Here is a 12612-nt window from a genome sequence, read left to right as displayed (position 1 = left end):
CCTGCTTCTCTCCTTCTCCTGACAGTAGGGCCTGCTCCTCTCCTTCTCCTGACAGTAGGGCCTGCTTCTCTCCTTCTCCTGATAGTAGGGCCTGCTTCTCTCCTTCTCCTGACAGTAGGGCCTGCTCCTCTCCTTCTCCTGACAGTAGGGCCTGCTTCTCTCCTTCTCCTGACAGTAGGGCCTGCTCCTCTCCTTCTCCTGACAGTAGGGCCTGCTTCTCTCCTTCTCCTGATAGTAGGGCCTGCTTCTCTCCTTCTCCTGACAGTAGGGCCTGCTCCTCTCCTTCTCCTGACAGTAGGGCCTGCTCCTCTCCTTCTCCTGACAGTAGGGCCTGCTTCTCTCCTTCTCCTGATAGTAGGGCCTGCTTCTCTCCTTCTCCTGACAGTTGAAGGTGCCGTGCCCAGTTGATAACAACCCCGATAATTGCCTCGAAACCGAACCTAAACTACACCGAAACTAATTTCACACATATAACAACAGATGAAATAAATGAAGTAAATTATGATGGGGGAGAATGGGTGAGTTAAGGAGCGAGGGGAAGAGGACAACGCATAATTGTGTAATCACCAATTGTGAATGAAGAACAGGGCGGGCCATTCTGTTGTATTGATCCATTCTAACTAAAGTCTTAAAATGGCATGTACCCTATTTCAGTCCACCGACTCAAAGCAGTCTTATCAGTCTCCTCTGGCCTATTTGGAGTAGGCTTCACAGTGAGAGCGTGCGTCATTTAGAATGGCAAGAAGACCAAGACGAATGGATGCACATGCTGCGTTAGCGCTGCTACAAAATCTGAATGAAAACGACTCAAGATGGAAGAAATGAATCATGACATCTCTGATGATTCTTATTCTTAATCTGAACCTATACCTCCGAGGCCTAAGAGCAAAAAAAAAAAAAACGGAATGGTGCACACTGAGCAGGAGTCTGCGCCACTACCAAATGAAAAGGTGAGACAGGAGAGAGGAAGGGACGGCACCATTTAGATGGAACAAGCCGGTGGCAACGCTATGGCCGATTACCAGCACAAAATGTCATCACCGAGAGAGCAGACCCCTACAGCTCAAGCAAAAAACAACGTCAGCAACGCACTCACCAGCTTTCGTTGTTTATGTGACATGGACATGCTCCAACTGATGCCATTGCCTGAATGCGCACACCAAGTAAGCACAAGCTGACAGTAATTTAAAATTTTTGACTGCTGTCATATCGACACTTATATTCATTATAATGCCATTATCGTTTTTTTGTGTGCTGAGTTTCACTATTTATCAAGGCCACTTGGCGATTATAATGATGTTTAGGCTACTGATGTTTTCATAATTTGACCACGCGTCTTGGTAGTTGGGGTATGTTTAAATCCCAGGACAAATTAGCTAGCAACAGCAAGCAACAAAGAGAATGCTGCAGACAGACAGTAAGTCATTCTCAACCAAGAGAATGCTGCAAACAGACATAATCGAGAAATCATGTGACTAAACTGAATAAAAAGAAGAAACTACACTATGAAACAAAGATAAATGACATAAAGAATGATAGTAAAAAGCTTTGGAGCACCTTAAATGAAATGTTGGGAAAAAAAGGCAAACTCTGCTCCATCATTCGTTGAATCAGATGGCTCATTCATCACAAAACCCACTGATATTGCCAACTACTTTAATTCTTTTTTCATTGGCAAGATCAGCAAACTTAGGCATGACATGCCAGCAACAAACACTGACACTACACATCCAAGTATATCCGACCAAATTATGAAAGACAAGCATTGTAATTTTGAATTCCGTAAAGTAAGTGTGGAAGAGGTGAAAAAAGTATTGTTGTCTATCGACAATGACAAGCCACCGGGGTCTGACAACTTGGATGGGAAATTACTGAGGATAATAGTGGACGATATTGCCACTCCTATTTGCCATATCTTCAATTTAAGCCTACTAGAAAGTGTGTGCCCTCAGGCCTGGAGGGAAGCAAACGTTTTTCCCCTACCTAAGAATAGTAAAGCCCCCTTTACTGGCTCAAATAGACGACTAATCAGCCTGTTACCAACCCTTTGTAGACTTTAGGAAAAAATGGTGTTTGACCAGATCCAATGCTATTTCACAGTAAACAAACAGACTTTTAGCACACTTATAGGGAAGGACATTCAACAATCACAGCACTTACACAAATGACTGATGATTGGCTGAGAGAAATTGATGATAAAGATACTGTGGGGGCTGTTTTGTTAGACTTCAGTGTGGCTTCTGACATTATCGATCATAGTCTGTTGCTGGAAAAACGTATGTGTTATGGCTTTACACCCCCTGCTATATTGTGGATAAAGAGTTACCTGTCTAACAGAACACAGAGGGTGTTCTTTAATGGAAGCCTCTCCAACAAATTCCAGGTAGAATCAGGAATTCCCCAGGGTAGCTGTCCAGGCCCGTTACTTTATTCAATCTTTACTAACGACATGCCACTGGCTTTGAGTAAAGCCAGTGTGTCTATGTATGTGGATGACTCAACACTATACACGTCAGCTACTACAGCAACTGAAATGACTGCAACAATTAACAAAGAGCTGCAGTTAGTTTCAGAATGGGTGGCAAGGAATAAGTTAGTCCTAAATATTTCAAAAACTAAAAGCATTGTATTTGGGACAAATCATCCACTAAACCCTAAACCTCAACTAAATCTTGTAATGAATTATGTAGAAATTGAGCAAGTTGAACTATAGCCCCACTATGACATATTACACAATAACTACAACCTAGCACCACTATGACATATTACACAATAACTACAATCTTGAACTATAGCACCACTATGACATATTACACAATAACTACAATCTTGAACTATAGCACCACTATGACATAGTACACAATAACTACAACCTAGAACTATAGCACTACTATGACATAGTACACAATAACTACAACCTAGAACTATAGCACTACTATGACATAGTACACAATAGCACCACTATGACATATTACACAATAACTACAACCTAGAACTATAGCACTACTATGACATAGTACACAATAACTACAACCTAGAACTATAGCACCACTATGACATAGTACACAATAACTACAACCTAGAACTATAGCACTACTATGACATAGTACACAATAGCACCACTATGACATATTACACAATAACTACAACCTAGAACTATAGCACTACTATGACATAGTACACAATAACTACAACCTAGAACTATAGCACCACTATGACATAGTACACAATAACTACAACCTAGAACTATAGCACTACTATGACATAGTACACAATAACTACAACCTAGAACTATAGCACCACTATGACATAGTACACAATAACTACAACCTAGAACTATAGCACTACTATGACATAGTACACAATAACTACAAGCTAGTCTGATTTCCCTTTCTATCCAACATTATGAATCGACTCCATAGGTGAAACTGATATAGTAAACGGCTCATCTGTCCAGTCAAAAGGAAGAAATCTTACTAGCTATTGGGCCGATATTCTGATTAACATATTGTGTGATTTGAGGTCACGCTATGTGTGGAATGTGTATATGAACCAATCAAAGAAGACTTAAACGCATAAACAATAATTTGTATGTGAACCAATCAGAGAAGAGGTAACCTCATAAACCATGACATGTATATGAACCAATCAGAGAAGAGTTAACCTCAGAAACAATGATGTGTATATGAACCAATCAGAGAAGAGTTAACCTCATAAACAATGACGTGTATATGAACCAATCAGAGAAGAGTTAAAGCTCATAAAAAAGGATGTGTATATGAACCAATCACCAATTTTGCGTGACGCTGCGGTAAAAAAAAATTGGTGCGACCAAATCATGGGTTGTGCCACCAACTGAGGGGAAAATGTTAGTCTGGAGTCCCGACTTCAACCTAGACGCCTGACTGGCAAAGCTTCTCCTTTTCGTGTTTTATTGGTCAGTGACAATAAAGAGTGGCAGGAAAGTAAGAAGGAGAGAGTGTGTTAGAATGGCTGGGATTTTAACCCACTCCAACAGACCGGCTAACATATGATCTGAAACCGTCCGCTACACCACCCAAGGCCACACGCTACTACTGTTGAATAGCACCTGCTGTTTATTTTATTTTTATATAGCTATGCAGGTGGGACATGTTTGAGGAAACACAGACTGTTGTGAGATTTCCTGGTTGCTTCTGAATAGACAGATACGCCGGGAGTGGGAGTGCTGGGGAAACAATGTGGTTAAGAAGGATTTAGCTAGGTATGGAATGCCATGGCACAACCAAGAGCTGACCCATTTTAGCTGCTCTTGACCTTTGACTCAGATGAGAAATGTTTGAGAAAAAATATCCTGGTTGCTTTCCTTGATGTTTATAAGCTGGGAGTGCTGGGGAAACACTGTGGTGAAGATGTGACACATTATACACAATGACCTTTTCTGGTTTAGTGGTTCACTTCAAGTATGGGAGCATTCACTGTATAAAATCCCATGCTGGGTTGGTACATGCTGGGATGGTACATGCTGGGTTGGTATTGGGTTGGTACATGCTGGGTTGGTACATGCTGGGTTGGTATTGGGTTAGTACATGCTGGGTTGGTACATGCTGGGTGGGTACATGCTGGGTTGGTAAATGTTGGGTTGGTACATGCTGGGTTGGTATTGGGCTGGTACATGCTGGGTTGGTACATGCTGGGTGGGTACATGCTGGGTTAGTAAATGTTGGGTTGGTATTGGGTTGGTACATGCTGGGATGGTACATGCTGGGTTGGTATTGGGTTGGTACATGCTGGGTTGGTACATGCTGGGTGGGTACATGCTGGGTTAGTAAATGTTGGGTTGGTACGTGCTGGGTTGGTATTGGGTTGGTACATGCTGGGTTGGTACATGCTGGGTTGGTATTGGGTTGGTACATGCTGGGTTGGTACATGCTGGGTGGGTACATGCTGGGTTAGTAAATGTTGGGTTGGTACGTGCTGGGTTGGTATTGGGTTAGTACATGCTGGGTTGGTATTGGGTTGGTACATGCTGGGTTGGTACATGCTGGGTGGGTACATGCTGGGTTAGTAAATGTTGGGTTGGTACGTGCTGGGTTGGTATTGGGTTGGTACATGCTGGGTTGGTACATGCTGGGTTGGTACTGGGTGGGTACATGCTGGGTTGGTACATGCTGGGTTGGTAAATGTTGGGTTGGTACGTGCTGGGTTGGTATTGGGTTGGTACATGTTGGGTTGGTACATGCTGGGTGGGTACATGCTGGGTTGGTAAATGTTGGGTTGGTACGTGCTGGGTTGGTATTGGGTTGATACATGTTGGGTTGGTACATGCTGGGTGGGTACATGCTGGGTTAGTAAATGTTGGGTTGGTACGTGCTGGGTTGGTATTGGGTTGGTACATGCTGGGTTGGTACTGGGTTGGTACGTGCTGGGTTGGTATTGGGTTGGTACTGGGTTGGTACATGCTGGGTTGGTATTGGGTTGGTACATGTTGGGTTGGTACATGCTGGGTGGGTACATGCTGGGTTAGTAAATGTTGGGTTGGTACGTGCTGGGTTGGTATTGGGTTGGTACATGCTGGGGTCTCTGGGTTGGTACTGGGTTGGTACGTGCTGGGTTGGTATTGGGTTGGTACATGCTGGGTGGGTACGTGCTGGGTTGGTATTGGGTTGGTACATGCTGGGTTGGTACATGCTGGGTGGGTACATTCTGGGTTGGTACTGGGTTGGTAGGCTACTCTGTCAGCTGACAGTGGTGAGTAGTAGTGTTTTCCCGCTCACTGCTCTGACTATCTCGCTCTGTCTCTTCCTCAGGGAGTGCTGCCCAGGGCCCTGCTGTGGTGACCCCACCCTCACCCCACTGACCCTGCCCACCCTCACCCTCCTACCCACCACCGGCCCTTCCTCGGACCACCACACCCACCTCTCCTCCATTCACGGACCCCCCAGAGAGAATCCAGGAGGATGTTCTGGAGGAGTTAAACTACGCATCAAAAACAGGTCAGTCCTGGGCAAGTCTCTGTATGCCTCTATGGGCAAGTTTACCGGACACAGATTAAGCCTAACCCTGGACTAAAAAGCTATTTTAATAGATATTCTCCATTGAACATTTTAAGTCTAGGTTTAATCTTGGTCAGGACAACTAGCCCTATAAGGCTCTGTGTGCGTCGTGAGTACTTCTGTAAAAGTATTGCTTCTGTCCCTCTCCTCGCCCCAACCTGGGCTCGAACCAGAGACCCTCTTAACTGCCTCCCACGAAGCATCGTTACCCGTCGCTCCACAAACGCCGCGGTCCTTGCAGAGCAAGGGAAACAACTACTTCAAGGTCTCAGAGCGAGTGACGTCACCGATTGAAACACTACTAGCGCACACTGCTAACTAGCTAGGCATTTCACAGCGGTTCATTTTTTACATTTTACATTTTAGTCATTTAGCAGACGCTCTTATCCAGAGCGACTTACAGAAGCCATTAGGGTTAAGTGCCTTGCTCAAGGGCACATCGACAGATTTTTCACCTAGTCGGCTCGGGGATTAGAACCAGCGACCTTTCGGTTACTGGCACAACGCTCTTACCCACTAAGCTACCTGCCGCCCGGTTCCAGGTACAGTAGCCTGGGTGGATATACTGTACGTACTGTATGTCTGTTTGGGTGTGTTTCTGTACAGTACAAATGTTTTGGGTCTGTGTGGGTAATGTTTGCATTGTGTCTGTGTTTGTGTATCTGGGTGTGGCACATCTTTGACTCTACTTCGACTGAGATTTGAGTCAGACTGTTTATGTTTGTCAGTGTTTTGATGTGGAGAGAGAGAGTGAGGGAGAGAGATAAACAGAGTGAAAGAGAGAGAAAGAGAGAGATTGAGAAAGGAAGATTTAAAAAAATAATAGAGAAAGAGAGAGAGACAGAGAGAGGTAAAAAGTTCAGCGAGAGGGGTTAGATATTTATAGCTATCAGCCGCTGTCAGCTTTTCCTGTCTGGTTCAGGAAGAGAAGGGCTGCGTCCCAAATTGAATCCTTTCCCATATATGGCGCACTTCTTTTGACCAGTGCCCACATAGGAAGGAAGATCTTAGGGATGCTCCTGTCCCCAACCATTGTTATGACCACTTCCTATCTCCATGTCTCGCACGCTGCAGGGAACAGGAAATAAGGGGGAATTTACACTTTTTTTTTACCAGGTAAGCCAGTTGAGAACAAGTTCTCATTTACAACTGCGACCTGGCCAAGATAAAGCAAAGCAGTGCGATAAAAACAACAACACAGAGTTACACATGGGGTAAAACAAAACATACAGTCAAAAATACAACAGAAAATATATATACAGTGTGTGCAAATGTAGCAAGTTATGGAGGTAAGGCAATAAATAGGCTATAGTGCAAAATAATTACAATTAGTATTAACACTGGAATGATAGATGTGGAAGAGATGATGTGCAAATAGAGATACTGGGGTGCAAATTAGCAAAATAAATAACAATATGGGGATGAGGTAGTTGGGTGGGCTAATTTCAGATGGGCTGTGTACAGGTGCAGTGATCGGTAAGGTTCTCTGAAAACTAATGCTTAAAGTTAGTGAGGGAGATAAGAGTCTCCAGCTTCAGAGATTTTTGCAATTCGTTCCAGTCATAGGCAGCAGAGAACTGGAAGGAATGGCGGCCAAAGGAGGTGTTGGCTTTGGGGATGACCAGTGAGATATACCTGCTGGAGCGCATACTACGGGTGGGTGTTGCTATGGTGACCAATGAGCTAAGATAAGGCGGGGATTTGCCTAGCAGTGATTTATAGATGGCCTGGAGCCAGTGGGTTTGGCGACGAATATGTAGTGAGGACCAGCCAACAAGAGCGTACAGGTCACAATGGTGGGTAGTATATGGGGCTTTGGTGACAAAACGGATGGCACTGTGATAGACTACATCCAATTTGCTGAGTAGAGTATTGGAGGCTATTTTGTAAATGACATCGCCGAAGTCAAGGATCGGTAGGATAGTCAGTTTTACGAGGGAATGTTTGGCAGCATGAGTGAAGGAGGCTTTGTTGCGAAATAGGAAGCCGATTCTAGATTTAACTTTGGATTGGAGATTCTTAATGTGAGTCTGGAAGGAGAGTTTACAGTCTAACCAGACACCTAGGTATTTGTAGTTGTCCACATACTCTAGGTCAGACCCGTCGAGAGTAGTGATTCTAGTCGGGTGGGCGGGTGCCAGCAGTGTTCGATTGAAGAGCATGCATTTAGTTTTACTAGTGTTTAAGAGCAGTTGGAGGCTACTGAAGGAGTGTTGTATGGCATTGAAGCTCGTTTGGAGGTTTGTTAACACAGTGTCCAATGAAGGGCCAGATGTATACAAAATGGTGTCGTCTGCGTAGAGATGGATCTGAGAGTCACCAGCAGCAAGAGCGACATCATTGATATACACAGAGAAAAGAGTCGGCCCAAGAATTGAACCCTGTGGCACCCCCATAGAGAATGTCATAGATCCAGACAACAGGCCCTCCAATTTGACACATTGAACTCTATCTGAGAAGTAGTTGGTGAACCAGGCGAGGCAGTCATTTGAGAAACCAAGGCTATTTAGTCTGTCAATAAGAATGCGGTGGTTGAAAGAGTCGAAAGCCTTGGCCAGGTCGATGAAGACGACTGCACAGTACTGTCTATTATCGATCGCGGTTATAATATCGTTTAGGACCTTGAGTGTGGCTGAAGTGCACCCATGACCAGCTCGGAAACCGGATTGCATAGCGGAGAAGGTACGGTGGGATTTGAAATGGTCGGTGATCTGTTTGTTAACTTGGCTTTCAAATACTTTCGAAAGGCAGGGCAGGATGGATATAGGTCTGTAACAGTTTGGATCTAGAGTGTCGCCCCCTTTGAAGAGGGGGATGACCGCGGCAGCTTTCCAATGTCTGGGGATCTCAGACGTTACGAAAGAGAGGTTGAACAGGCTAGTAATAGGGGTTGCGACAATTTTGGCGGCTAGTTTTAGAAAGAAAGGGTCCAGATTGTCTAGCCCAGATGATTTGTAGGGGTTCAGATTTTGTAGCTCTTTCAGAACATCAGCTGTCTGAATTTATGTGAAGGAGAAGCGGGGGGGGGGCATGGGCAAGTTGCAGCGGAGGGTGCAGAGCTGGTGGCCGGGGTAGTGGTAGCCAGGTGGAAAGCATGGCCAGCCGTAGCAAAATTCTCGATTATTGTAGATTTATCGGTGGTGATAGTGTTTCCTAGCCTCAGTGCAGTGGGCAGCTGGGAGGAGGTGCTCTTATTCTCCATGGACTTTACAGTGTCCCAAAACTTTTTGGAGTTAGTGCTACAGGATGCACATTTCTGTTTGAAAAAGTTAGCCTTTGCTTTCCTAACTGCTTGTGTATATTGGTTCCCAACTTCCCTGAAAAGTTGCATATCGCAGGGGCTATTTGAAGCTAATGCAGTACGCCACAGGATGTTTTTGTGCTGGTCAAGGGCAGTCAAGTCTGAGGATAACCAGGGGCTATATCTGTTCTTAGTTCTGTATTTTTTGAATGGGGCATGTTTATTTAAGATTGAGAGGAAATTACTTTTAAAGAACAACCAGGCATCCTCTACTGACGGAATGAGATGGCAGGTAGCTTAGTGGGTAAGCGCGTTGTGCCAGTAACCGAGAGGTCGCTGGTTCTAATCCCCGAGCCGACTAGGTGAAAAATCTGTCGATGTGCCCTTAAGCAAGGCACTTAACCCTAATTGCTCCTGTAAGTCGCTCTGGATAAGAGCGTCTGCTAAATGACTAAAATGTAAATGTAAATCTATATCCATCCAGGATACCTGGGCCAGGTCAATTAGGAAGGCCTGCTCGCTAAAGTGTTTTAGGGAGCGTTTGACAGTGATGAGGGGTGGTCGTTTGACCGCAGACCCGTTACGGACGCAGGCAATAAGGCAGTGATCGCTGAGCTCCTGGTTGAAGACAGCGGAGGTGTATTTAGAGGGTAAATTAGTCAGGATGATATCTATGAGGGTGCCCATGTTTACGGATTTAGGGTTGTACCTGGTAGGTTCGTTGATAATTTGTGTGAGATTGAGGGCATCTAGTTTGGATTGTAGGATGAAGTCATGTTAGTGACAGGAAGTCATGCTAGTGACAGGAAGTCATGCTAGTGACAGGAAGTCATGTTAGTGACAGGAAGTCATGCCAGTGACAGGAAGTCATGCTAGTGACAGGAAGTCATGCTAGTGACAGGAAGTCATGCTAGTGACAGGAAGTCATGTTAGTGACAGGAAGACAGGCTAGTGACAGGAATCAAATAAAGTTGTATTTGTCACATGCTTTGTAAACAACAGGTGTAGACTAACAGTGAAATGCTTACTTATGGGCCCTTACCCACAATGCAGAGAGAAAGAAAATAGAGAAATAATAGAAAAGTAATAATAAAAGTAATAATAAATACACAATGAGGAACGATAACTTGGCTGTATACAAGGTGTACCAGGAAGACATGGTGGTGACAGGAAGACATGGTGGTGACAGGAAGACATGGTGGTGACAGGAAGACATGGTGGTGACAGGAAGACATGGTGGTGACAGGAAGACATGGTGGTGACAGGAAGACATGGTGGTGACAGGAAGACATGGTAGTGACAGGAAAACATGGTGGTGACAGGAAGACATGGTGGTGACAGGAAGACATGGTAGTGACAGGAAGACATGGTGGTGACAGGAAGACATGGTGGTGACAGGAAGACATGGTGGTGACAGGAAGACATGGTGGTGACAGGAAGACATGGTGGTGACAGGAAGACATGGTAGTGACAGGAAGACATGGTGGTGACAGGAAGACATGGTGGTGACAGGAAGACATGGTGGTGACAGGAAGACATGGTAGTGACAGGAAGACATGGTGGTGACAGTTTTACAGTTGTCGGAGCATGCAGGCCAGGAGGTGTCCTGAAGACTAAGCCTCTGTCCCGTCCTCTGCTGTTTGTGGCATGCAGTTTGAGAAAACATTGGCATTGGCTTGAGCTTCTAGCGGAGTGGAGTAATCGGTGTGTGTGTGTTTTGAGGGCTCATTGTGTGTGTGTGTTTTAAGACTGATAATGCCACAGTATTCTTCCTGTGCATGGCTGCTGGGGCTAGCATAACATAGCATGTGGCCTGGAGCTCTCCTGCTGTTTTTCTCTGTGCAGAGGACACCCTATACTCTTAGAAAAAAAGGTGCTATCTATATCCTAAAAGGGTTCTTCGGCTGCCCCCATAGGAGAACCCTTTGAAGAACTCTTTTGGTTCCATGTAAAACCCTTTCCAGAGAGGGTTTTTATTTTATTTGTTTTATTATTATTTATTTTTACCCCCTTTTCTCCACAATTGGTAGTTACGGTCTTGTCCCATTGCTGCAACTCCCGTACGGGAGAGCCAAAGGTCGAGAGCCATGCGTCGTCTGAAACATGACCCTGCCAAGCCGCACTGCTTCTTGACACACTGCTCGCTTAACCCGGAAGCCAGCTGCACCAATGTGTCGGGGGCGAGACCGTACAACTGGCGACCGTGTCAGCGTTCATGCGCCCAACCCGCCACAGGAGTCGCTAGAGCGCGATGGGACAAGGACATCCCAACCGGCCAAGCCCTCCCGTATCCCGGACGACGATAGGCCAATTGTGCGGATCGAACCCGGATCTGTAGTGACGCCTCAACCACTGCAGTACCTTAGACCGCTGTGCCACTTGGGAGGCCCCCCCAGAGAGGGTTCTACATGGAACCAAAAAAGGGTTATACCTGGAACCAAAAAGGGTTCTCCTATGGGGACTACCAAATAACCTTTTTGGAACCCTTTTTTATAAGAGTGTAGCATCTAACTACCTGACCTCATCTCAAAACAGGACCTCTACAGAGGACATCCTAACATCCTCCTACTAGACAGTTTCCATTCTGCTCCATCCCCATCACAATAGACAGTTTCCATTCTGCTCCATCCCCATCACAATAGACAGTTTCCATTCTGCTCCATCCCCATCACAATAGACAGTTTCCATTCTGCTCCAACCCCATCACAATAGACAGTTTCCATTCTGCTCCATCCCCATCACAATAGACAGTTTCCATTCTGCTCCATCCCCATCACAATAGACAGTTTCCATCCTGCTCCAACCCCATCACAATAGACAGTTTCCATTCTGCTCCATCCCCATCGAAACAGAACAGTTACCATTTTCCTAGATCCCCATCACAACAGAACATTTTTAAAGGCATGCTAGCAGATACCCATAGACTTCCAGTCATTGTGCTTAACGCTAGTTAGCAATTGTGCAAGTGCTAGTTTGCAACATTGTTCAAACTGCACGCAAAGACATAAAAATAGTATCCATGAGTTCATCTGACTCTGGGGAAGTAGATAAAGGGCCTCATTGCCAAAATCAAATCAAATCAAATCAATTTTGATTTGCCACATGCGCTGAATATAATGCAAATAGTTCAGGTAGCCATGAGTCTTATGGCTTGGGGGTAGAAGCTGTTAAGAAGCCTTTTGGACCTAGACTTGGCGTTCCGGTACCGCTTGCCGTGCGGTAGCAGAGAGAACAGTCTATGACTAGGGTGGCTGGAGTCTTTGACAATTTTGAGGGCCTTCCTCTGACACCGCCTGGTATAGAGGTCCTGGATGGCAGGGAGCTTGGCCCCAGTGA

General features: G+C 45.3%; 1 protein-coding gene across 1 annotated transcript in view; it reads left to right on the top strand.

The window, feature by feature from the left end:
• LOC311136162 (protein Shroom3-like) overlaps positions 1 to 12612 on the top strand; it is a 116433-nt gene that overhangs the window by 39570 nt on the left and 64251 nt on the right. Inside the window, exon 3 of the mRNA XM_084170253.1 lies at positions 5790 to 5975. Coding sequence (XP_084026379.1) covers positions 5790 to 5975 — 186 coding nt within the window. The remainder of the gene's footprint in view (positions 1 to 5789; positions 5976 to 12612) is intronic.

This window comes from Coregonus lavaretus (assembly GCF_964263955.1).
Source record: "Coregonus lavaretus genome assembly, chromosome: 10".
Taxonomy (NCBI): domain Eukaryota; kingdom Metazoa; phylum Chordata; class Actinopteri; order Salmoniformes; family Salmonidae; genus Coregonus; species Coregonus lavaretus.
Note: the sequence above shows the minus strand (reverse complement) of the source record. Positions and strands in the feature narration are given on the sequence as shown.